This window comes from Stegodyphus dumicola, chromosome 3 (genome assembly GCF_044657685.1).
Source record: "Stegodyphus dumicola isolate Sdum_Otavi_A_Nest chromosome 3, ASM4465768v1".
NCBI classification, from domain to species: domain Eukaryota; kingdom Metazoa; phylum Arthropoda; class Arachnida; order Araneae; family Eresidae; genus Stegodyphus; species Stegodyphus dumicola.
Genome location: NC_140770.1, coordinates 43,529,994 through 43,557,019, shown reverse-complemented (window position 1 = coordinate 43,557,019; position 27,026 = coordinate 43,529,994). Strand labels below are relative to the sequence as shown.

Genomic DNA, 27,026 nt, shown 5'->3' with positions numbered 1-27,026 from the left:
TCATATAGTTTCATAGTAAATCATTCATTTGTTTGGAAAAGTTTTTGTTTGTAATGAACCCTTACAGGCTGTTGCTCACAATTATCTGGATCATTCTTTAGTTGTTTAATTCAATTTAATCTTTCAATTCAATCTTTTTTTAGTTATCTTCGGCTTCCTTAAAAATGCATACCCTGTAATTTATTTCCCAGCGACTTAATTTGTGTAGCTTTTTATAATATCCTCCTTAACTTAACTTGTTAATATATTTTTATTTTAATATTATTTTATTTTTTTAGATAAGTTTTTAATCTTATTATTTCTTCTTATAACATTCAGAGGAATTTTTAAAATTATCTATTATATTTAAATTTTTGCACGATAAGTACTTTGCTTAATCAAAGTGTTAAAATGTAAATTTGTTTTTAATTTGACTTTTACATCGATATTTATTTGATTTAAGTTCATCTTAAATATAATAATTTAACTAACAAAATTACATTAGTCAATTTTGTAAAATGTTTAACAATTTTTGATAGCAGACAGTCTGAACCTCTAAATTTCCTTATTTATAAATATTTCTGACGATAAATTTGTTTCTCGTGTGATTACATTTGACTGCCTAATTATGTAATCTTGATTTTTTTATGAATACAATAATCACTTACCTCTTGATTGAGAATGCTCACTGGATGGTCGTTGTTCCGAAACTTCTTGTAGATATCGATCTGTGGCATCGTCTTCTGTCTGAGGCATGGGTTCAGAATGGTACTTTCTAAGCTGAGCACTTTTACGCCTCGAAGAATGAAATTCTCCACTACTAAAACTTTTATGAGTTGCACCTTTTGATATCCATTTCACTCTTTTATCATCTAAAGGCTTCTTTAAAGCCTCAGATGAAGGTATATTACCTGAAATATGTATAAAATTAATTACATGAATGAAACAAATGCCAATAAAAGTGTATTTTTCTAATTATTTGTGTATATTTTAAACTACTTCATTCGAATTATTTTATATACAGAAATACAATTTAGTACGTCCTGTATTTATAAACTGTCAAATCAAAAATAGAAAGCTTCAACAATATTCGTGAATGTTTTATTAAAAAAAATTAAGTTTATATTTATAATGTACTTTAAAGTAGTCACTTTCAGCGAAAACGAAAATTTTTTAACGTTTCTAAAGCTCTTCAGAGCAGTGCTGGCATCATTTAAGCGTTTTGTCGCTATAGAGGTGGGTGATAAAAATCGCGAAAACACTCTTGAAGTAAGGCAACTTTTTCTTTGCTATGTGTGTGTGTGATTATGGCAAAGCCTTGAGGGCTAACTGCCTAAGAGGAGGGATGCCTTCGTGGAGGACTTTCTAAGGAAAACTTGCTCGTATACATGTTACACATGGGGAAAACCACGAAAACGCCCATGCAGCCAGCCCGTTCACGGGATTCGAACCTCGGACCGAACTACCAGTGTTCAGCGATTTTACCGCTCGGCCGCATTTCTTTGCTATGTATAATAATATTTATTCGAATAATGTTTATCATCTGCCTCCTGCCACCCCTCCCCCCAAAAAAAATGCACCTACTGCTATTGTAAAGGCAATGAAATGGTCAACATAACATGAACTGTTTCAAATTCTACAAATGCCGCATACTACCTGCAAGTTTCATTAAAGAAGCGATATATCACGGAATGTTTGGAAGATACCTTGCATATGATTCAAGCTGCAAGTTTTAACAAATACAGATATTCCTTAAATTATTTTTAGGGTTTAATGTTTCTGAATAATGAATAAAAATTTATTTTATTTAAAGAAATAAGAAGAAATATCTCACAACATTTTCTATTTACGTCAGATAAGCAAATTATAAATGTAATTTTGCTTTTATATAGCTTTTATTGTCTTATTAATGCTGAATGTATACCATTTTAAGCGATACCAGTGATCGTTAAATGTATATCATTATTAGTCGTTTTAAATGGTTAAAATTAGAATATCAAAAAATCAGTATAATAAGGTCAAAAACAATTTTTCTGAACCAGAATTCAAACATTTATCGAAAGTTCAAAAGTTTTTTTTTTTTTTTTCAAGTTTATACCGTTCCAGCTTTATATCATACCTTATAAACTATTTTCTCCCTCCTTACAGCATGCCTTCGTGTTGTAAAGTTAGCACACTCGGCGCGAAGTCCAGATTCGTGTCCTGGCGAGGGTATTGCACTTTTTTCACGTCTCTTTCTGCAAAATAAGCATGCTCTGCCGCCTGAACTCAAAGGTCGCAGATAATAATTCGTTACCACCAGGATTTGCGACTGGGTCCCCTGATCCAAAATAGCCCTTTAAAAGGGGTAGTATATAATGTTATTAGAAAGGCGAAGTCCTCAGCTTTCCCGGCCGATGATGGTAGTATATAAGGTATTTTTTCCCTTCTTCCAGCATCCTGTCGTGGTGTGAAGTTAGCACACTCGGCGCGTATTCAAGAGGTCCAGGTTCGAGTCCCGGCGAGGTCTTTGCACATTTTTCACGCCTCCTGCTTCAAAATAATCTAATGACTTTACGACCTTAAATCTTGTTACTGTTTTTCCTTTGCATTCGACAAACTAGCGAAATAATTAAGCATTAACTTCAGGAAAGTTTCTACTTCCAGGTATTCAACTGATAATTGGATTAAATTAAAAATATTAATTTGAAATTAACTTAAAGTACCTGACATTTCCTCTCATGGCGTCTTTTCTCAGCATTATTCGATTTATAGTTTATATGCATATACTGGAATGATAATTCAGTGTTAAGCCATTTTGCCTTAAAATACTTCCATTTCAAAAGTCTCAGAGCGTAATAAATGCATATCTTAAATTGTATTTTATTAATTTTTATATGAAATTGATTATGTTTTCATGGATTTGATTTATTTATATCCGATTAATGATGGTAGTAAACGAAAACGTTACCTGGTGTTGGCCGGTCATAAAATTCTTCTAATTCTTTTGTTTCTACGGATGATTGGGCAATGTCACCTGCAGAATCTGAAGTCCTTATATTTTGTTCTTCATTAGCAATGAAATCTTTTTGTGAGTCTTGAATCGGTAGTTCTTCATCTAGAAGAAAGATTTCTGCCGATTCGTTTTTTAGAGATTCTGGAAAGAAATTCCGTTTTGCTTCTGCATCACACAAGACACAGTTCGTGAACGGAATATCAGTGTCACATACTGCACATCGAAAAGACACACCACACTCTAGGAAAGGCGTCGAATCTTCTGCATTGCAAACAACACCTCGACCACGTTCTTTACTTCTAGATTTTCTTTCTGAAATATTTTTTGCTAGAGGGGATTTCTTTTGCTTTTTAGTGTCAGCAACACTGAGAGGTTGAGCGTTCACGGGGGGTACTGGTAAAATAACTTTACTTATCACTCCATCAGGTTGCTGAGAGTCAACATTCTCCCGCGCACGATTCCGTGACCGATGGATACGGTTCCTTGTAGGTGAAGCGAAGGTGACGTCTCGACTGGGAGATCCTGTGTCTTTCCTCCTGAAACTGAGACGGGGGTCGGAATCACACCTTTGAAATGTCACAGATCTTCGACGCCCCGGTGAGTCCCGTCTATCGTTTCGGAGTTTCTCCATCTGATTTCGTTTATGTCGGAGATACTCTCCTGGAGAAGTTCGGCGAATTGGCCGCATTCTGGACGGGGGGTTACAATCCTCCGACAGAGCTCTAGTCAAACGGCGGCATTCCCTAAATGTTAACAGGAAAGTATATTTCATTGATGTAGTTAATGGTAAACTACGTAGAGGACAACATGCATTAATGCATCCTTGGTCGTGAGTTAAATTATATAATTATATAATACTATATAATTCGATAATACTCTAAGAACACTTTTATCTAATGTAATGATTTATTAATATGAACAAAACTTATGCTAAATCAGCTAAATTAAAGATTTCAAGAAATTTAAGCCAGATTAAATACAAATATATTCTTAATATTTAAACACATATTCGAAAATAACGTGGCAAGATAAATCAAAGTCGAAACAATGCAGTTTATTGAAAGAAACCGCAAGAATACAAGATTTTGATAAATTATAATTGCATTTATAATATAGAAGGAAAAACAAATAACATATACTGCTGTTTTAACCGAACAAAGAAATTAACTATAATTATTAGAATTTTGAAATATTTATTATTATTTAGAGAGAAATATATTTTTAAGTAAGTGAGCTACACATTTACGTGTTTTATGAAGTCATATGATCTCGAATTCGGTAATTAGAAATTAAATTAGTCTAATTTAGTTAATGACAATGACTGATTCTACATATATCATATCTCAACAAAAGTGAACTTTTAAATTTCACTTATATGTAATTATTTTTATTATTTATAAAATAAAATCAGATGAACTAATGTAAATTAAATTATTTTTAAATTGGTTCAAATTTAGATTACCTGTTCAGTAACCTTTTGTCGTGTTTATTAGCGATTTCGTAATTAATCCACTTTTAATTATAAGCACTTAAGGAGCAATCATCTCTTCATTTACGATTGTAAGTGTGTCGTCATCACCACACAGAGAAAATTATGAGATTTTAGAACATTAGAGGATTCGACCTTTTTTTTTTTTCGTAGCAATCGTTAGCAATGGTTATGAGTCATGGCTTGTGGAAAAGAAATTACCTTGAAATGCCTGTTTCAAAGTAGCAGACTTAAGCATTCTACATAAGCTACTAACTAAGGCTAAACCCAAATCAAATTAAATCATACGCTGAATCTTCGTACTCTCCCTTCCTTCTGCTTTGGCTGTGAGGAAAATGCTGACTGGCTGAAGGTTGAAGTAATAAATGATACTCCACATGAAGGTACCTACGTATTTGGTTTCTCAAAACTGAGTTAGCAGTGTAATTATGACGTCAGTTAAGGGCGAAAAAAAGAAAGGAATAACTGCTCAATATGAACAAACATGCATCTATGAATGTATTTTAAATAACTGACATGAAGTTATATATAATTGAAAATAAGCTAAGTTTTGAATAAAAATGTTTAAAAAGCACTAAAACTGACTTTTTTTTTTTTTTTGATTAGTCGCAATTAGCATCAAAAGGAAGAAAAACTCCGATGGAAAATTCCAATTACTAAAATTTAAAAATTTAATAAATTTTGATAAAGATTTTATTAGTTAAAAGATCGAAAACTAGCTGTGCTGATTTCAAATGTAATTAAGTTTAATCATCCTAAAATTTCTAAATATGATTATGTTAAATTTTAATTTTATGCTTTAAATATTGATTATGGAAAGATCTTATTTTGACAAAAATCGATTATACAATGGTTTAGATACCATTTATTAATTTAAATTACGTACTGGATCTAATGCTACATAAATAGGTTTAAAAAAAAAAGTAGATTTGATGTTAATATTCTAAACAAATGAGATGGAAAAAGTAAATATTCTGTTCATAATTGCAACTTGAAAACTTATTTTCAAAATATTGTAGATTTTCAAATTTAATTGAGCTTAACATATTCATTAAATTCAGTACTAATGATTTCCTTTGGCATAATTTTGATTAGTTCCTTCTTTAATGATGTGGCAAATACTTGAGGAGCAAACGTCTTGCTATTTGGGGGGCAGATAAACTACTTTAATGATATATTTCATCCCATTAAATTATGAAATATATGTATAATTCAGTTCAAGCGAAAACATAATTAATTAAAAGATTTGATGCTTATTACGGTACAGTAATTAAGAAATCGATCATAAATTATCTGACCAGCGTTCATAAATATAAAATGCATCCGCATTTAATTACACCTAGTATCGCAGAAAAAAGCAATAATAAATACGTCTTTCTTACTAGAACCTGCAGACAAGCTTATAAATTTCTTAGATATAGTCACATATTCATGAATTATTCAAAATTGTTTGGATCTATTTGGTGTAGATGAATTAAAAAGGATTTTGTAAAAAATAAATGTTTTTTCCCGAAGGAAAGCTAGCTTTATTGAGGAATACCTATAGCTTTTTTTAAAGCTTTGTTAAGCAATCAGATTTGCTGTTCTTTATTTGAACTTATTTTTAAGTTCGGAATATGTGCTATTTACGAGTAAGAATAGATGAAATTAATTTGAATGAAATTTTAGGACTTTCATTTTCTATGAAAACTTTTCCGACACTTAAAGCTAATATAGCAACTGTCCTTTGTGTAAAGATGAGTCAGATTAAAACTAATTTATCCGAATACCTTTGTAAAAAATTGTAAAATACCTTTGTAAGGCATATATGACAGCGTCTATGACCGTAAGGGGCTACTGAATTTGTATATACTTATTAAACTGGACATGTGAACTGCCATGTGTTCATTTACCCTTTTCTATCCAATAGGATTTTTACGGACATCCATCTTCTATTTCTGGAGAAAGGAGGCTGGAGTATCTTAGCGCTCCTGCTTAGGACAATTTTGTTTCTTTTCTTTGCAATTGACTTCCCTAAACAACATCTCGATTGTTGTTTAATGCACTTGTGTTTTGGCTGAGGATAAAATTGCGGCAGCTAAATCAATTCAACCTAATTCTGATATCAAAATGTATCATTTGATATCAAAAGGCGTGCAGAAACCCTGTTAAAAACACTGAAATTTCGTGCAAAAAACGGAGAATATATGTTTAACTCCTCCAAACTTCAGTTCCTTATGATTAGAAAAAAAAAAGATTTGAATAACTTCACCTCCTTTGATTACGCTTTAATTTCAAATTGGAGTATTTTGAAAGACCAGCTATAAGTTTAACCATAAGTTCAAAGTCCCGCTTGGAATGACCACGTCAACCATGTACGTAGAAAAGTCACAGGAATTATCCAGGAACTTAATACTCTACTTGGATGTAATCAAATCGTTGTCTAAATACAAAATTAAATTATATAGGAGTATTATTTATTCAGTTCATTGCTCTGCATGTCTAGCATGGGCAATTGCTGATAATAAGAGTATTCAAACCTTAGATTGTTCAGAATAAATTTATACATTTCATAACTATTGCACATTATTATATTCGAAATAACCTATTGCAAAGAAGACGACATTTTCATTTGTTCTTATGCAATGCAGATCCTTTGAGTCCAAAACTTTGCCAGTTGTCAAACATGCTTATTATAGGCATATTTAAAAGCATGTTTATATTTTCGTTTCCATGTACATAATATTGTAAATAGCTGTATGTATTTTGTTTCTTCATTGACACTGTATTTTGTTTGTGCTTACCTTGTTTGCATTGTACATATTCCTTCATTGAATCTTCTATTTTATTCTAACTTTCACTGTTTCTGAAGATGTCATTTAGTTTACAATATGTAATATATTTTCTTCATGCAAGAAAACGATTACGTCACAGCAGTCACCCTCTTTCTTTCCTTCTCTGATGTTAGCCTAAGGGGAACACTCTTGGCTAGCTGTCTGAAGTGGTCTTCTCACTGAGGCATTATTTCGCGTAATCTAAAACTATTCACCAAATGCTATATTTAGGATTATGTACAAAAGTATCATATTATTTTTGTATTAATTTTGTAGTTTTGTTCGCTTCTCCGTTGCGTTTTTTCAATCATTATGTTTTAAAAATTTCTATTTTCGAAAGTTTGAAAAATCGGGAAATGTGGATTCATCGTTTGCTTATGTTTTGTTTTTCATATTCAGGTTGATAAGATTATTAGAAATGTCATACAATATGACATATATTTTAACTTCTGTTTAGATTCACTGCATCCGTTTTGAAATAAATCAAATTTCCTGTTCTGTTTAGAATTCTGAGTGAATAAGAAATGTTAAATCTAAAACATACGTACAAAATGAACATAAATGTCTATTTTCCAAATAACTTAATCTTTTTCTATAGTGTCTAGAACCTGTTAATAATTTAGAAGATTTAAGTTAAAAAGATGCATATGAATTGGGAATAGAGATATTTTAATCTTACCCATTGATTTTTGGGGGTGATGAAGATGACGATCTTTCATCATCCGTACTACTTTCTCTGCCTTCGTAAGCATCGCTGCTTTCAGATAAACGGCAGTAGTTGCAGGTTTCGGAATCAGCATTGCATCCTAATAAAGTAAAATAAATTATTATTAGTCCAAAGGGATTTCAGTCCCGAAGGACTATTGCTTTCGTTTTGGCATTTTGCGTCGGACTCATAAACGTCGGTTCACTTTTCAAATTGTTGCCACAAAATGTTAGAGTCCTGCATTATATTTGAAGAAATTAAATAATGAAAAATCTGCATAAATGATTGTCTATTTCTCGCATTGTGATAAAACAATGGTACATAGAGCCATCGAATTTTGAATGACGAAATCCTACTGCGAATATGGGCATCTGAAATCCCAAATTTGGAATTTGTTTTATTATAGATTTTATATTTTGTAAAACTTTGACGAATTTTTGATTTACAAACTCAATGCTTTAAAAGCGAGAAATGGCAACGTTATATATATAAAAAAAATACTTTTATCTCCAGCTCGCGAGACTGTGTATATCGGAAATTCTAAAGATATGCTTAATTTAACATTATTTTGCGATATTGCTCTTGAACTGAATTTTATGGTTTAAGTGCAAAGAACATGATATTTAATGAATAAAGGTAACACTCAAAACGTTAAAAAAACGCCCCTTTGGACGTAATTTAAAATCTGAAACATTTCAGATTTTTTTTTTATTATTTATTTATTTTTTTTTTCTTTTGGTAGAGTATCATATGCATTTGCAGGACGGTAATTTCTTATAATTCATCTATGTATGACGCATAGCAGCGGCTTGAAGTTTTGTTACTTTATTATATTAAAATACCGGCCAAGTCAAAATGAATATAGCGATTATAAATGGCTATAACTATTTATTGAAAATGAATTTATCTTTAAAATTAACACATAATGTAGAGGAAACTTCAAAATTTCGTATACACACGTCATAAATGTTCTATTGTGACTATGAGTGCACAAACATCCTATTTCTCTAAACATCTGATGCCATCTGCGTATGTTGTTCGCATTTGGAGGTTCTTGTTTGTAACGCTGGTGAAATCTATGCGTTTTGTACAGGACTTGCCATTTTTACCAATGAAACGTCCGGGAATGAACAGGTTTCTTGTCGTTGCGAAGTTTCAACTCGCATGCATAGGCTTCCGCTTCACCGCACCTGCGCCTAACGCAAACAAATTTTGTAGTTCTTGCTACATTCTGTGTTACTCTTATCGATAAATTCTTTTCCACTAAATAGCTATAGCCATTTGTAACCGCTATATTCATTTTGACTTACCCTGTTTATGAACGCTTTTCTACCTAAGAGAAGAAATTCTGTAATTAACTCTATTCTTGACTTACTACAGTACGAATTACTACTATGGCTAAGAAATTGTTTGTCGAAACAAAATAATTATGCTGGAAGCCACCTTTTAATTTTTTATTTAGGGTTATTTACATTATTCACATTCTCTTAGAGTTATATGATCCCAACTTGCCAAGTGTAAATGTTTAACCGAAGAGAAAATGAAGTCTTTTTTTATAGTACTGGTAAAATAAAGTATTTTATAAAAAACTGAGAAACTGGTACTTAAAATTAAAAAAAAACTTATTGGTACATATTACATGAAGACTGAAATATGTTTTACGCAAATCTGTTCAACGTTTTCGAAATGCAATGTTTAGTATTCGTCATGATAATGCTTTATAACAAACAGAAATTTTATTATAACATTAAAACAGTTTCTGCATTCAATCTTTGTAATTATTTGCAGTGTTTAAGTAATATTTCAATTTTTAGTGTGGGGTTTACAAATAATGAAACGAATGAAAAGTATAAACTATGTTTTTATTAGAATTGTTACGTTTTGAAGGAAAGAATAAATGAACTCTGAAAGTAAACAGAATTACAAAAATCTCTTTAGCATAAAATTTACATGCATTATTTTTGTTTTTGGTTTAGGTTTCATTTTTATTTTAAACAGTTGAAGAAAGAATAATCTAATGAGCTTATGCAAAGTATTTTTAGTGAAACGTTTACCATAATTCTTGCTTGTAAGTGCATTAAACTTAAGGCAGTGCACGAAGAGACTTCAAAGTTTTAATGATATCTTTTTCAGAACGGATAAAGCTTATGAAAAATTTATAGAAAGTTGCATTTTTCTAGACGAGCTTTTAATAGGTGTGACAGTAGGGAATCTCTTGCAACCAGAAATTGTTATATTAGCTGCCAAAAGTTCTATTTGTCGTTTTCTCTGTAGAATTCGTTTTCCAGAATACCGATTTAAATTTATTTATTATAGAGTTATTAAATTAATTATGAAAGTGTATACTGTCTATATGAATTTTTAAACTTCTCGTGAATCTAAAACATTGCGCCTTATTCGTGGATAAATATTTTTTTTTGAGTAGCAATGAAAATAAGTATTTACAACGCATGGATACTATGGCATTTTAAGAAGTACGAATTACTGAAAGATTATTGCATAACTTGTAGCCACATACGTTGCTCTAATGTCACGTTTTAGCTATGACTTTTATTAAAAAAATTTATTCACTTTTTAGCTATGACTACTGATGATATTTTGAATCTGTAAAATGATTTAAATTCCCTGTAAAGTTTTCCTAAAAATAATATTTTTTATTGTCTATTTTGAACTGGCATTAATTTAAAAAAATGGACACAGATGTTCAAAGATATGCTTAAGGTTTCAAGACGTTTGCAGAAAGTTGTGCTTAGAATTTTAACAGATATAAGTTTTAAGGTTTATCCTAAGTTTATAACAGTTATTTTTTCAAGCTTCTTTCCTATCTCTCGTAATTTCAGCTCACAAATTCCTTACCAGAATGTGTTTTTAGAATCGCGTTCAATTCAAATGAGTAGGAGTTGTATTTAAGTCGAAGTTACACTGACTTCGAGAGAGAAAATCAGAGTTTCTGACTAGCGCGCTTTTGCCTTTTGGCCACGTCTCTATAAGCTGTTACTACGCTCGGCTGTATTGCGGGCTCTTGATAGCTTCGCTAGATAGTTCGATATTTAGGGATCAACTAGTTATATTTGTGTTAGCTTCGGTTACATCTCTTTAGTTAGTCATTAGTTAAGTTCTTATTTCTTACAATTTTCAGTTTAAGCCCAAGTAGAGGCTTTGCTGTACGCCCTGAGAAAGGGGCCGACTTTATTTTTAATAGCAAAGGGTAATTAATCCTGAGTTTTATGTTTCTGTTTCTGGACTTAAGCGATTATTCGCTTAGCAGTTCACATTTAATTAATAGATAAAAGGAAGGAACACTACAAAGTGAACAGTCGGGGGTCGAAATCTCAGTTTGTGGAATCATTGGCTTTGTTATAAGTGCTGTTAATTGGAAAGGCTTTCAAAAATACTCCAATGTAAAAAGTCACCCACTTAACATGATAGAGGATTAAAAGTTACACTGGCATATAAAAATTTAGGAACAACCCTTGCTTTAATTGTTACAACCTCAAAATTAAATGGAAATGGTTTTAGCTATTTGCTTAATTAAAGATCTTAAAAAAAGGGGAGGAGGCTGCAGTAATATTAAATCTTGGTAAGTGTGATTCCCAAAATAACAACATTTCCTAATAACAATTGCCAAAATTATAGCCCTGTAAACCACTTTATAAAACTCATCTTAGACAATTAAACCGCATTTTACTAAACATTAATCACAAATTCCTAGCTGGTTAAATCAGTCACAGCTGTGAAAAACAAATAAATAACTACCTAGGACCACACAAATTCTTTTTTTTTTTTTTTTTTTTTTTTTTTTTTTGTGATTGCAAAATTTAAAATTATTATCAGCTTTGCAGGTGCGGCTAATGTCAATGATTAATTACAATTTATAATTTAAATACACATTTTAATTTAGAAACAAATTAATGCAGTTATGGCAGTTTTAATTCCAAAATTTTTTCCGTCTAAAATGAGTTGCCTGCTACGAACTGTAATTTTCATTTTACATGTGGGTAACCTTTAGATCGTTAACACTTCTCTTTAGCATGTTAATAGTACATTTATGTTTGTTGTGTATAGTTTACTATTGCATGTTCAACCAGATGAAATTCAATAACGTGCCCATTAAATGGAAATGAAAATGTATTAAAAACATCCGCCTCTTCACACAGAGAAAGTTAAATTTCATTTGCCTGATTCAGAAGAGGAAGAGGACGAAGTTGTACACGAAGAGGATGGATCACTGGACGTTGGGTCGTCTGCTGCATTTGAAGAAGACGAAGATTTTCTGCGCAGGGCGTAGCTGCCTTCTGAAGAGCGACGTAGTGGGGCTTTTGGACGCTCACACTGAGTCAGCTCGGTCGCACTGCCGCCCAGCGCTGCACGTCGGTCACCTGGAAGAAATTTCTTGATGTCATTTGCCTTAGCTGAAATTTTATTGCAGATTAATTTAAAATGTTACAAAAGTCTGTACCAAAGGTGCACTTATAGGATAAAATTTATGGTTCACTTTTTTTATGGTTTACAGAATTTCTTTATGAATTTGAGAATCTAGCCATATATGTACTATTATACTTGCCTGCGAAACGTACGTAAATCAGTATAATGGAAGTGCTCAATTTCTTTCATTTACTTTATTTTTTCTTCCTTTTACGAAGTAAAGGAAGTATTGTAATCACGAAAAATTCCGAGTATCATATTTCAACGAAAATATCCATTTCGAACGCTATCGAATGCAATTTAATGATGTTTTTGCATGACATCTATACGTAAGGACAGAATAAAGGACTCATTTTGCCCAAACGAATTGTAAAACTGATTTAAAATGGAATCAGTAGAGATTTTTTTTTTGTGGCGTCGATACGTACATATGTATGCAGGTATCTCGCATAACTCAAAAACAAGTACACTCAGAATGTTGAAATTTTGTATATAGGACTACTATAATACGAGTATGAAGTTGTGCATCTTCCTTTTTGGTTGGAATCGGCCGCACCAAAAGTATATATATATCACATAAAGTATATAGTATACCCACTCTGTTTCTCGGTATAGTGAGGTCAGTTTTTTTATTCTTATATTTTGGTAAATTGCGCATTTTTTGCTTTAAAAAATTATTGAATTATGTTTTTCTTATCTTTCGGTTAAGGTTTTTATGCCTTTAGTTAATCTGCATGCAACATGCAACAGTTGTAGAATTATCAACAATTTAAAAGTTGTTTAAGTGCGGCTAAGCCTAATTTTTGTTTACCATAGCAGCCATATTTGTTTACATTTGAAATTTAGCAGAATAATGAATTCAGTTTCTGCACATTCAGTGTCTTTTTGCCGAGTGGGACTAAAATTAAACTTTGTTTTTTGTGTACCGAAAACTCTGCCTCGTTGCTTGCTGGACGAATTGCCTGTTTTTGCGTAGAAACTCTAATTTTAATTATAAAAATTGTTTTTTTTTTATTGTTTTAACAGTTTTTGGGTATTTTATTTTGTTATATATTTTTCACTCTTTAATGAAGATATTTTGAGGGTTTTTGTATTTTTGCCTTGTCGCGAACTGAACACAGAATAAATTGAATGAGAACTGTATCTCTAATTAAATTCGAGGAAATAACTTAAATGAAATGCAGCGAAATATGCGTATAATTTAATATTCCGTACAAGGAAGTCATGTAGTGCGCACATCAGATTTTTTTATTTGTGTTATAAGGATTATGTTAATTTTATTAACAGTTAAATTTTAAGTTCCTTTCCTGTCGATTCTTAACTTCAGCTTACTACTTCTGGCTAGAACATAGTTTTAGAATCACGTTTGAATACATAATGAGGTAGAGCGGTATTTAACCGCGAAGTTCTTCGGTCTTAGTGAGAGAGTTACTAAGTATTCTGTCTGCAAGCGTCCGCCGTTTTAGGCTACCCTCTCGTAAGCTATTATCACGCTCGGCCGTACTTTAGGCCCTTGATAGCTTCGCAGTCTATTAACGTTAAGGGGCCAATTCTGTTAGAATTTTTGATAGCTTCGGCTATACTTCTTTAGTTTAGATTAGTTTAGTATTATTCTTAGTCACTTAAGTTCAAAGCCCAAGTGTCGCGTTTATTGTACACTCCAAGACGGAGTTTGTTAAACTTTAATTGGAATAATAAAGGGCTAGTTTACTCTTCTATCTTGTTGTTTCCTGTCACACAAGCTCAAACAATTAATCGCTTAGCAGTTCTTAAGATTCTTAACGTTCAACAGTAACTTAGAATTTACAAAGTGAGGAACTCTAGAGTGTATTTGCTGTATTTTATAATTAAATTTTTTCCAGTCACGAGCGCGGTTTCATGGTCATGGCTAGAGCACAGAAAGCATAAAAACTGGACAACTGATCAATGGAGTCGTGTCCTCTTTACGGATGAGAGTCGGTTCATTACCAGAAGCGATTCTCAACGCGTTTTGATTTGGAGAGAGGTCGGGACCCGGTTTTATCCCCGTAACATCAAGGAAAGACACCGTAACGGTGGACCTGGAGTTCTTGTCTGGGGAGGCATTATGCTGAACGGGCGAACTGAGCTCCACGTTTTCGACAGAGGGTCTGTAACCGGGGATCGCTATTATGAGGAGGTATTCCTTCCCCATGTGCGTCTGCTCCGAGGTGCCATTGGCCCAGACTTAATTTTTATGGATGAGCACGGCCACATCGGACTCTTGCTGTTGAGGATCTACTAAAAAGTGAAGATATCACTCGAATGGATTGGCCAGCGTACTCCCCTGATTTAAATCCTTTAGAACATGTATGGGATGCTTTGGGGAACCGTCTTGAGGCCCGATTACATCCTCCGGCGAACACCCAACAACTGAAACAGATGCTGATTGAGGAATGGGCACTCCTACCGCACGAAATGTTGCACCAGCTGGTTCTGAGTATGCGGAGACGGTGCGAAGCAATCATTGCAGTGAAGGGAGGGCATATCCCATATTAAGGAACATCTGCTTGTTGTTCTTTCTCTTGGATAGACAATCATGAGTCACGATACTATGCGTTCAATAAAGCTTGTTTTTGTTTGATTCCATACCGTATGCATTGTATTCCATTTTCAGCTCCGATGCTTTCGTCATCCTTTACGTATATAATACTCTCCTTCATTTCTGCATTTCATGTCTCTCAGTTGATTTCTCGTGGAGTTATGGCAAAAATCCCTGCTATTGCTTAAGTTTTGCACACCAATGTACATTAGTATACGTGATTGCTTGAGCTCATACATTTCTTGCTTTGAAAGCATTAAAATATGCAACAAAATTTCCTTTGCCTGTGCAATATTCCACGATTATGTCATATTTTTCCGCTATCATTGTACAACCCTAAACTAAAATTTCGCTTTTCTTATAAAATCCAAAATCACATTCAGATCTCTTTCGGTAAGTTAAAGCATATCTTTCTTTAAAAATACCTGATGTAGACACCCCATTGACTTCCTTGTACGGCTTGTTAAATTATAGACGTTTTTTGCTGAATGGCATTTAAACTTATTTCCTCCAATTTCATTATTCTCATTCCATTAATTCACTCATGGTAGGTTTTATACTATCAAAAGGTAGCAGTTTCTTCCCTTTGCCATCTTCTATCCTGTCCTCCTGGACTCACAAAGGTTGCGCTCATTCTAGTCGAAGCACCCTTCTATGGGACACTAAGTTCTAACAGTCGGAATAGAGCATGAACTTTTCATTCTAATCTCGGCATACAGCGGAAGTTGGAGTTAGTTTATAATATTCAGCCCTTGATTAGATAATTAACTTGTTGCTATCGTTTGCGAGGTAGAGACCTTGCGAACCAAATATGTGCATTTGAGTGTTTGCCATCAATGTCTGAGCTCGAATTAACACTCGAAAGCCAAGTTTTCGATTTTATCTGTTTTGTGCATTCTCTGTGAGTTTTTCACTAAACTGATTGAGCAACTTTTGGTCTCCTTCATTAGTTCTCCCAATACTGTTGTAAGTTCAGGTTGGAATTCTAATATGCCTCTTTTCTGCCTCTCAGAGTGGAATGTGACCCTATGTTCTATGGTAATTATTGCTCATTTGGATGAGTACTATCACCCCTCTTAATTTGTAAAATAATTTAGAATCACCTTGTATATATATATATAGTATATATATGCTTTCGGTGCCGCCGATTGCAACCCAAAATGGAGATTCACAACTAAAAGTTATAGCAGTCCTACATACAAAATTTCAACGTTCTGAGACTACTCATTTTTGAGTTATGCGAGGTACATATGTGCATACGTATGAACTTACACACATCACGAAAAAAGTCTCTTCTTTCATGGACATCCATTTTAAACCCCTTTTTCAATCCTTTTTTTTGGGAAAAGAGTCCTTTATTCTGTCCGTACGTACAGATGTCACGGAAACAATTGTTCAAATGGATTCCAGAGCGGTCAAAATGAGTATTTGTGTTGATATACCTGAAATTATAAAAAATACCTGAATTTTTTTGCGATGACAATACTTCCTTTACTTTGTACAGACATTAGGTATTTTTTAAAAGCAGAAAAGATGAAAAATGAGCAACGCTTTCGCCGGGACTCGAACCACGGGCCTCTCGAATACGCGCCGAGCGTGCTGACCACTACACTACGAAGGCATGCTAAGAAGGCGGGAGAAATACCTTATAACTTTATACAAGGGAGTAAAAAATGGGTTAAAAAGAGTTTTCTCTTAGCAGACATATCTGTACATTCTAATTTCCGAAACTTATGCTTATTGCAAGGCGCAAAGAAAAATTAGAGAAAAATCAATTCCGCTTTTAATAAACAGAAGACACCTCTACCATCTCCCGTCAAAAATCAAACTTACGACATAACTATCATTTTTGGGGATAAGTTCTTCTTTTGTTCGAAGAATTACAGCTAGAAAGAATTAATTCGAGTAATGCTGTATATCTAACAGAAGCATTTCTAGTGAGATTATACAACCATCGAATATGCAGAAAAATGCAATAAGAAAATTTCTAATTAACACAGTCACAAAAGCTGTTATTTTTATCGTCATTGAATCTCTGCTCGTATATTTTCTCTTTGATGATCCCCATTTCAGAACCTTTCTTCTGCTTTATTCTTCGCCTATCAACATATGAATAGATGTTAAAGTTATCGTTGTTTAACTTATAAAGTCTATAAAAATAAAATTAGTTGCTTCGAATATATAGTGAGGTTTAGCTTATTGAGGTAACATGCACTCAAAGTTAATATTGACTGAAAAGGTTTTTGTCTCTCTGTTTGTTCATGTGCTGTACATAATGAAGCATATATACCTAATTACTTATCGAAATAATATGTCTGTTATGTTTGTTAAGTCCTCGAACGAAACAAAAACGTACTTTATATTAATTTGTTCCCAGTATACTAAGCTCGTTCGAACAGTTTAGAAAATACTTGTTCTTAATCTCTTTCACTACCAGGAAAAATCGATGGTTAAAGAGGCATTGCTAAAGCGCGAAAGATAACAGGGGGGAGAAAACAGACACAACTGTGTTCTTTGCAACTATTAAAGGGAAGAAAACTTGATCCTTTCTTTCAAGGAATGGATACTTATTCCTAATCTGTTCCATTTATTCGTTTATTTTGTTTGCTACATTTATAAGACGCTTTGTGTTCCTCATTCTTATTTTATGACGTAACATGCAATCAACGCGTAGCAATTATGTGATATAAAAAACTTAGTAATTAAATGTGCAATTATTTTTACTGTGTTATGCTTTTATGGATATTTTTATGCTTGATGTTGAAATAATCCGTCCATTCGAAATAATTCTGAAAGACGGGGTTTTTTCATTTTCTACAAAACGCGAATCAATTACAGCATGCTTTATATAAAACATTTGTAGGACAGATATAACAATAGTGGATAATTTTATATGATAATACAAATAAGTCTCGGAATAAATCTTTTCAAAACTGGAACTGATCCTTATATTTTTCGCAGATTATATAAAATAATATTCTTTGTACTTTTCTTTGCCAAAGTTTCGAACATGGTATAATAAAAAAATGATAAACATGATGAGGTAAACATGTTATGTAATAATAAATAAATCATAAAAATGATTCACATAAAATTGATTGAAAATTCACGAATACTTTTTGCTTTATTCGCAGTGATAATTCTGGAGTCTGAGTATTGCATGATAAAATCAAAATCTGATTTGTATTTTGTTTACACATTTCACTTCCATTCAAATTTAATTTAAGGTAGAAATATTCTTCTAGTCAGAAAATTAGATAATAATTTGTGTTGTTGTTGTTTCATTAAACGTTATCCTGCTACAAAATTTAAAATTCATATTAAACGCTATTAAGAATTTAAGATACGTATTTGTCTTACATTTGATTTACTTTTATACTACGCTATATGTTTATTTATTTTACTCTTTTATTTAAAATTTACCATTAACGCTTAATATGAAATGAAGGAATGAATAAAACAAATCTTTTTAGCCACACAAAACCATATGAAGTTTTACTCTTTTGCGTATCATCCAATGGTGAACTCTATGTAAACGTAAGCGACTTGTCGCTGAGGTACAAAAGAACTTGCGAAGGGTGTAAAAGACCCTTTATTTAAAACTAATAAGATGAGTAGAAGCCAACAATGGTGTTAGATGTTACAACTCCGTCAACATTTATGACGAGAAACTTAAAAGCAATAGATCAAATGTAAAGCTTAAATACTCGTATAAATAAACTAATAGTAAAAGGGTACATAGAGCAATTTAACGCGAAGTTGGCTCATAACTTCACCGGCGTGAATTTCAACTATCGGCAATTATAATGCAAGTCCGAAGACAGAACCTCTTATCTAGAAAAGCAAATGTCGTAACGCGGAACTCACTAAAAATACGCGATATAATTTTATAAATATACGCGATATAATTTTCATTCTGGCGCGAAAACGGAAAGAGAGAAGTGGCAGTAGGGATTCAAAACATAAAATAACTGGTTATTCAAGTTAACGGTACATCTCAACGTTACAAAAGTTTTCGACATAGTTGTCTTTCTCTATAATATGCCTAAACATATGCATGCCCTCCAAAATTAAGAATTACAAAAGACCCACTTGAAATTTTGATTTCAAATGAATTGATGAAAGACAGAAATTTAAAATCAAACTTAAATTTCCTTTTGAAATACATATTTTTATCACAGAAATTTCAGCACCATGAAACAGAAGGCACTAGATGAGGAAATTCTCAAAACTGATAGGGTTTTAAGAATGTGCGAAAAGATCCAAAATGGGCATGACAATAAATAAAGCAATACGATTTTTTCAAAAGGAGACGTGCTCTCAGTTAGCATTAATATGTGATGCCATGCTTCACTCTTAGTTTGGAACTGAGGACTCGATGTGCCAGGATCTTAAACATATTCTAATGATGACAAGTCTGAAAGCTCTGATAGAACTGAAACTTTGCCCATGAATGTGATGTCGTGACAAGACATCACATCTATGGACAGTTCGCAATAGTATTAGCAATATGTTCTTTAATTTTGCCCTGCTAAGAAGATAAATCGGGAACAGTTTGCACCACAGGGTTACTACTGGGTGTATAATTAAATAAACGTATCTATATATCTAAGTTGCCTCTAAATTCTTCGAAATGGGAACAACAGGAACTAATCTAACATGTGTCATTAGAGCGACTAATGCAGTTATTGTTACGTACTAATTGCTCAGCTTAGCGTGTTGGTAGCGGGCTAATAGAAATTAACCTGAGACCAATATGCTATCTGAGCAACTAGCCTGATGCAAAGAATGGTGGCAATAGGAATGGAAAAGCATTGTATTTAACAATGAATTTGACATTTATCTTTATCATGACGATGACTAGAATGTGGTATGTAGACAACGCTTACTTGTACTACTAACAGAGTTTCATAAAAGATCTCAACTGAAGCCAAACTTCGGCACAGTGTTACTGTGTAATATCATGAGCAGTAAACGGAATTCTCTTCTATTTCTTGCATTTTTATAACTCAGTGGTATGCTGTGACAATGCCAACAGTTTTCCATGGAGCATCAGTTTGGTGTACCACATTAAATGCGCTTAAAGTCAGAAATATTGTCAGTCTACAAAGACGGATAGTCCTCTTAATTACCATAGCATTCATGACTGCGTCGACAAACGCAATACTTAGTCTTGTGTGCCTCAAACCACTATATTTGGTACCTCAAAAACGGGGATTAGCAGTAAAAGTGTTAAGAATAGGCGTCACCACATATGATGCCTTATATCTGCGCACTGATTGTAAGAAGAGAGGACCATCGGGAAAAATCCATCTTGCAAAATGGTATAACCACAAGGACGTTATTAGCGATATCGCAGAAGAGATAGCAGAGCATGAAATATATGCCGTGAGGATCGTGTTCCTTATGCACGAGTTGGGTAATAACTATATTTTTCTATGGTCAACCAGACTGAACATCCTTAATTTCAGAAAGAATTATTTACAGTTCTTAAAGCAGTAAAGGGATCTCGGGAGGCCTCTCATTGAAAATTATAGAAGCGTAATACGCACAGACAGCATGTCTAGTGCGCCTTTTAAAATGAACTGGTACATGCTATCAAGTAACTACTCCTCAGTAAGGATGGTTCTCTCACCCTGCAATAGATCAAAGATGACGCAGGAAATGAGAGAAATGAGAATGCGGATATGTTGGCAAAGGCAGCTGAAACCTACACGTTCCTGGTTACGAGACATATTCTCAGGCTGAAGTCAATATTGAAAAGAAAACTCAATATAAATGGAGATAACAACGGAGCACATCACCGATGACTATTTTCCATCAATTGGTTCAGCCGTAAAATCAGAAAACTCCATGCTGATTCAGCTGACCAGCTATCTATATAGGCTCATACATAGGGGCTCGCACCAGTTCGGCTATGACAAAATAAGCAATTTGAGACTTTATTTACATGAATACACTCTAAGAAAGGACGTGCAACTTTTAGAACCCTTTGAAAATAATCTTCAGACCTGGAGAGCTCCACTAGTGGGAAAATAAAAAGAAGGTCTGAAGAATGCTCTCAGTATTATATATAAGCATACATTAACGCTAATGCTGATGTAATTTTGCCCTTTCTCAAAGCACGTGACTTAAACTGTCTTTTGCGAAGAACATAGCTCAGTCTCATGTAACATTTAATCTTTATTGTATTTCTTATTTATCTATATTTTTAAATCATTAGCATATTCATCTTTACTCTGTAACTCGCATACATTTTTCACGTTATTTAAACCATAATCTTGTAAATGGTTTGTAAATATTTTTGTGAAATGTTATTTTGATACTTGCATGTATCAGTAAAATGTTCCTATGATATCTGGCGCAGTATATGTTTCTATGAAACTGATATAAACAAATCCTATAATCTAAAGTACAACCTTTAAGCTTATGACGTATACTGTTCACTTGTAGAAACATGGGATTCGAATGTATTTCCTTTAAGGACTTTGTATGTCCATGTAATTTAACAACATTTGTTTAAATTATGTCACTTGCCCATTCTGTGTTGTGTACATTGATGGTAGATTTCCTCCTCCATAGGACACTCAATCACAGCTTAAACATAATAGGAAGTCCTCATGGGATTGTAGAGATAGAAGCAGATAGCGTATGATGATTTCCCTCTAGAACTGACAAAGATAATTTTCTAGGCTTCATCCTTCAGAAGGATAATAACTCACCACAAGTTTCTCGAATTTACTGTAAATAGCCTGTATAGACTCAATATTTTGCCATACTCTTTTCCAGACTTTCGATCAATTCGACATATTTACGTTTTCTCTGCAACTGTTTCACTGTCATTCCAAAAAGTGGATGTAATTTTTTTGCAACAGCAATAGGAGACGGAAACTGCCGATTTAATATTTTGGATGCAATAAGGTATAACTTTTCAGAAAAAGCATTGATTACCTCATGAATAGTACGCCATGACAGGTATTGATGGCTTGTATTGATTCGTGCACCTATTATTAAATAAATGATGCTGATTTCTATACTTTCTGTTCAATTTTCGATTATTTTTATATCTCCAGAAACTTTGCTATTCCTGCGAATTTTCATTTTACTTTCATTGGCAGTGGAAAGTGATAGTATTTTTAAACAATTTACGACAGCTTATTGCCTTTCTAACAATTGGCTCAGAATTATCGTAAATAAAACAGTGCGTTTACGTTATTTAAACTCACATTGGTTTTACTTATTAGGCTTTAAATTTCTTTCATAAATATGAATTTAGAAAATTATTATAAGTGTTTATAAACGAACAATTTTAACTCGTTTAAAATTCAATTAAAATCACTAAAATGCAATTAGTAGAATTCTATTTTAAAGCGGATGGTAATTTTAAGAATGAAATCTTATTTCAAAGTAAAGAAAACGCATGTATATACAAATCTTCACTTTAAGTACCTTTTTATTTGAAAGCTATATAATAAAGGTTTAATTTTTCAGTTATGAGCACGAATTCTTCATTTCAAAATTTCATTCTTTTGAATAGCTCTATCTGCATTACTTACCTGGTCTGGGGGCTAAGTAATTGGCTGGATATGTCTTTGAGCCAGAACCGAACTTGTTTTCTCCATCTACTAATAGATCCTCTGCTCTCAACGTCACCCCTATTTGAAAAACAAAGTTCATGTATAGTTCATGTATATGTAAAGTAAATACTTAGCATTAGATTTTCGCTAAAAATATTTTGAGCAATTCTCATACTTTAAATTCTGATAAATTAAAAGATAACATGAATTTACCTTGCCTGTAGGATGACGTTCCTTTGTCCTAAAGGTAAAAGAAGGAAAGTTCATTAAATGTACTTAGAGTCTTTTTAATACTTAAGTAATTTGAGTCTGAAAATATTAATTGAATTATTCGTTAAATTTACACATCGTATTGGGCAGTAAAAAGTATCCGTTCCTTTCTTAGGTATGTACTGTATGAACCTCATCCATTCGAATTTGAATCTGAAAGCGATGAACATAAAAATCTATTTTCTTTTCTTTTAAATTACGGATTTCTGCACATTTGTTGGTGAGCAAATAAACCAGAAGTATTGCGTCATTCATAATACTCCATATTCCTACAGTCAATATTGCTAATTTTGTCGAAGTTCTTTATTAACTATTTTAAAAGCATAAATGTTACGGGACTTCAGCCAATTTAAAAAACATACAGTTTATAACGTTGCGCGCCTCCAACTTGCACGCAACCAAGAGGTGACTGTGAAAGCTGTATAAAACACAGAGTCTTGTAAAGGGTTTAAGTCCCTTTTTATTCAACGTAATAAATTACAATTGCGTCCTCTTGACGCTTACAGACGGTGCCAACTCGGCAGTCAAATAAAAATAATAACCTGAAAAGAAACTAAAGACAAGACTCTAACTACGAGGCTCTCTAAAATAACTAACTCACCGCGTTTTACAATACCGCTGCTAATTCAGCAGACTTGAAGCTCACTGGAACGATTACCACTACTTCCCGCCAAGCACATAGGCCGAAACGCGGGGTCCTTCAAATTCTCGCTAACTACCTCCGCGCTCGTGCAGTAAGAATCTCACACACCGAACTTGTTTCCTTCTATTTAAATCATAATACTTCCGCTGATAATTTGAATCCTTGCGCGTTTTACTAAAATTTACATATTCTGGCATTGGCAGTTCCAGGGGAAAGTAAGGCTTGACAGGAAAGATAGTTTAAACTTAAAATAAATGTTAGTTAAAATAAATATAAACCCTACAAGTTAAAAGATATACCAAACTTAGCAATATTAATACTTCGGAACTGTACACAGTTTAAATATCGTAATATAATCTTTATAACAGATTTTTGTTTCTTAATAAAAGGCAACAGTGTTATTTAATGAAGTTCGTATAAACTCCACAAGTTATTTACCTTCATAAAAGTTATTAATTTTTGCAAAGTTTCCAAACCCTAAGCAAAAGAGATTTGACATCAGAGTAGAGTAGGATTTACAACAGCAAAGAAGAACTCATCCCGCTGACTGTTCGGAAAAGAGTTCTGCGCCATCGAAAAGTTTTCATTCGATGTTAATGAATAGACTGTTTCAGATACAGAAACTCTCAGTTAATGGAAATCAAATGTGGAGCTGGTTTTAATTTGTAGAGATAGTAAATGGTCAGAATAACTATCTGTGTTAAGATTAGTTTTCACTCGGCCATTAGTAAGTACAGAAAGATTAAAAATGTAATCTTTCGGGAATTGAAATACAAATCATATCCAAAACTAGATTGTATCAAAAACTCGTGTACTGGGAATGTTATTAATAATTAAATCTCTCTAAAAGGAAAAAAAATCTGTTTCAGTGAGGTTTTAATGTAGCAAATCAATTAACAGAGAAATGTGAAAAATTATAGCAGGACGTTTGGTAATTTTATGAATTTCTATGCAAATTTTTTGACCACAATTAATAAAAGTTATTGCATTCCCATCGGCAAGATGTCATTATGAAAATGGTTAGCGTATAAGGTATTTCTCCCACCTTCTTAGCATGCCTTCGTGGTGTGGTGGTGTGCACGGTGGGTGCGTATTCGAGAGGTCCGCGGTTCGATTCCTCACGAAGGCGTTTCTAAGTTTTCATCTTGCCCGCTTTCACAAAATCCTAATGTCTCTACATTAAGCCCTACAAGCGTGTCCGGGCAGCCAATTGAAAAATCTATAGTTCGGGTCCCAGAGGATTTTCATCTTTGCAGATTTCTATAATAAAGGTTCTTCATTTATAAAATAGAGAAAAGTACTTGCTAAATAAAAATAAATGTAGTCGTGTTGGTGAATGTAGCCGGTCATCATTATTGAGCAGTACCTGGAGATAAGCTATGCCATACGGATAAGCAGAGAGATTTTTGTAAAAATCATTATCACCTGAAGTTGCATATTGTGTTTTTATATTATTGGAACCCCCCTGATTAGCGATATTTTCTGTCATACTGATGGGCGAGTGTTCGAATTCCATAAAAAGCACAGATATTTGTAAGCGTACAGTATCTGTGCGGCACGAGTACTATTGAAATACTAGCTAGCCGAAAGCTCTCTCAAGTAGTTTGGTGTTCGGAAACGAGTGTAGGAGATCCTTTAATCCGTCTCTCGAGTCATTCTCCATTAAAACTGGGTTGGAACTCCACAGTTAGTGTGACAGGGACTATACGTGTGCGACTAATGGTGAAGTTCTAGTGTCCCGCCCGTTTGACCTTATCACTACTGATGTAGAATGATGTCTGTGTAGTCGTCACTTCATGTAGCCCAGAATCAAAATTACTGAATTTTAGACCAGGAGATCCATTCATCCTGGAAGTGATAGCTTTTTATTTCATTTTCATGAAAACTAAGAGTAAGGAAAAAGCGACACGGAAGCAACAATGTATCTTGATTGATCTTCACGAAATCCAAAGCTTGCTTCTCTCACGAATTAGTATGATCACTATACTATCTGTTAACTAGCGGGAAAGACCAGGTGTCCCCATTCATCCCCAGCTGAATATAACTGCTAACCTTTCACAGTGTTGTGAAAATGGCATTTGTATCAGCCTGCTATTGGCGTTACATCATTTGCTTCATTTGCAAATAATGTTATTTCACAGTTTATCACCTTCTAACTTAAAGTTTACTACAAGCAGAAATCACGTATACATATGACTCGTATCCATCTTTTCATCATCAAATTGATTAGTTAATACTTGAAAAGCAATCAAGCTCTATTGCGCATTCTTTTTCATGAGGATTCATCATATTCATCAGCAATTAGTGCACTATAGAAAGTTTTGTCTTTTAATAAAACGCTAAGATTCGAAATAATTGCCATTTGAGCGTTAAAATGGAATAGTGTACCGAAAAGACAGCCTCGCAAGATTCTTTGGAAATGCCGATATTTTCTGATGAAGAATTAGCTATTACAAACAGCAGCACACTTTTGAGTTAAAAATAATCGAGAATTGTTCTTTCTCTGAGAATCCATTAGCTATCTGTTATTAGCTTACACGCAAGCAATCATTAATATTCATCTTTATTTCTTGGCAAAACTAAGGAAATGTCTTTAATTGGTCTACTGAGAATTTATTTTTGAATTATTCTTTGCCGCATTTATGTTTAAGCAATAAACAGAATGTATGTTTATAGGCGAATGTTAGTTACATTAAAAAATCATTTTCAACTGAGAACAGCAATAGATGTTTCTTCTTTCTTCATAATTAACTCAGTTCTTTATATCTTTAGCGAAGTTATGTAATTTTAAAAATAATTTATGTACATGTCTGTTTTTAATAGAAAAAAGTAATTACATGTAATGAACAACGAAACCAACTATACAGCTAAATGCTTTTAAGAACCACGAAATGCTTTCGTACATAAATATTTGTCATACTCCTCCCAGGGAAAGAGCTGGGCAAACAAGATTATCTTTTTTTATTCTGCCTGCAATGAGGATGATCAGTTTTTTTAATTAATTTTCGTTTTTAGGTTGTAATAATTTACTCAGTGACAATTTGCAGGGTTCTCTAGCAGTAAATACGTTTTCTGTCTGTTCTATTTAAGAATATTTTCTTTTAAAACGACAAATTTCATCCCTCCCCAAATACTGTTAACTTTGTATATGAATATCTTGATACTAGAAAGCCTGGCGATCATACGAAATGACCGCTGTTCTAGATATTATAAATTGTAGTTAAAATGATTTGTGCAAAGGTGTCTGCTAATTCAAACTGAATTACCCAGGGCAGGCGGCAAGGACGCCGCTTTGCTTACTGCCCCAAGGGGTTCCCCCTTCTACTTGCTTAATTGCTTAAAGTAGAGTGCAATAAAGGAAACCATTGGCAGTACATTTCTTAAAAGCCACCGCTAGCTCAATAAATAAAGGTGATTTAAATAATAAAATGTTAATTCACATGTCAAAGATCTCTTTGTGCACAACATTTCTTGTGTAGATGATCTTTACATCATTTTTAAGGTCGCCTTGCAGAGGACCATCCATTATTTTTAACTTTACGTCCGTTCTTTCACGAACTCTTGAACAG

The 27,026-nt window shown here is 33.2% G+C and overlaps 3 protein-coding genes across 4 annotated transcripts in view; 1 reads left to right on the top strand and 2 right to left on the bottom strand.

Moving 5' to 3' along the window:
• LOC118189395 (uncharacterized) overlaps positions 1 to 9,282 on the bottom strand; it is a 73,740-nt gene extending 64,458 nt beyond the window's left edge. The window contains exons 1-4 of the mRNA XM_085812295.1: positions 9,168 to 9,282; positions 7,956 to 8,082; positions 2,930 to 3,717; positions 648 to 890 (exon numbers count right to left, since the gene is read on the bottom strand). Coding sequence (XP_085668421.1) covers positions 648 to 890; positions 2,930 to 3,717; positions 7,956 to 8,082; positions 9,168 to 9,282 — 1,273 coding nt within the window. The remainder of the gene's footprint in view (positions 1 to 647; positions 891 to 2,929; positions 3,718 to 7,955; positions 8,083 to 9,167) is intronic.
• Positions 1 to 27,026, top strand: part of LOC118189396 (transmembrane channel-like protein 5) — a 202,763-nt gene that overhangs the window by 169,909 nt on the left and 5,828 nt on the right. The gene's annotated exons all lie outside the window — the stretch shown is intronic.
• LOC118189393 (uncharacterized) overlaps positions 11,754 to 27,026 on the bottom strand; it is a 333,651-nt gene continuing 318,378 nt past the window's right edge. For both annotated transcript variants that reach the window (XM_085812820.1, XM_085812821.1), the window contains 3 exons: positions 22,758 to 22,785; positions 22,524 to 22,622; positions 11,754 to 12,361 (listed from right to left, as the gene is read on the bottom strand). In XM_085812820.1, coding sequence (XP_085668946.1) covers positions 12,153 to 12,361; positions 22,524 to 22,622; positions 22,758 to 22,785 — 336 coding nt within the window. In that variant the 3' untranslated portion in view covers positions 11,754 to 12,152. The remainder of the gene's footprint in view (positions 12,362 to 22,523; positions 22,623 to 22,757; positions 22,786 to 27,026) is intronic.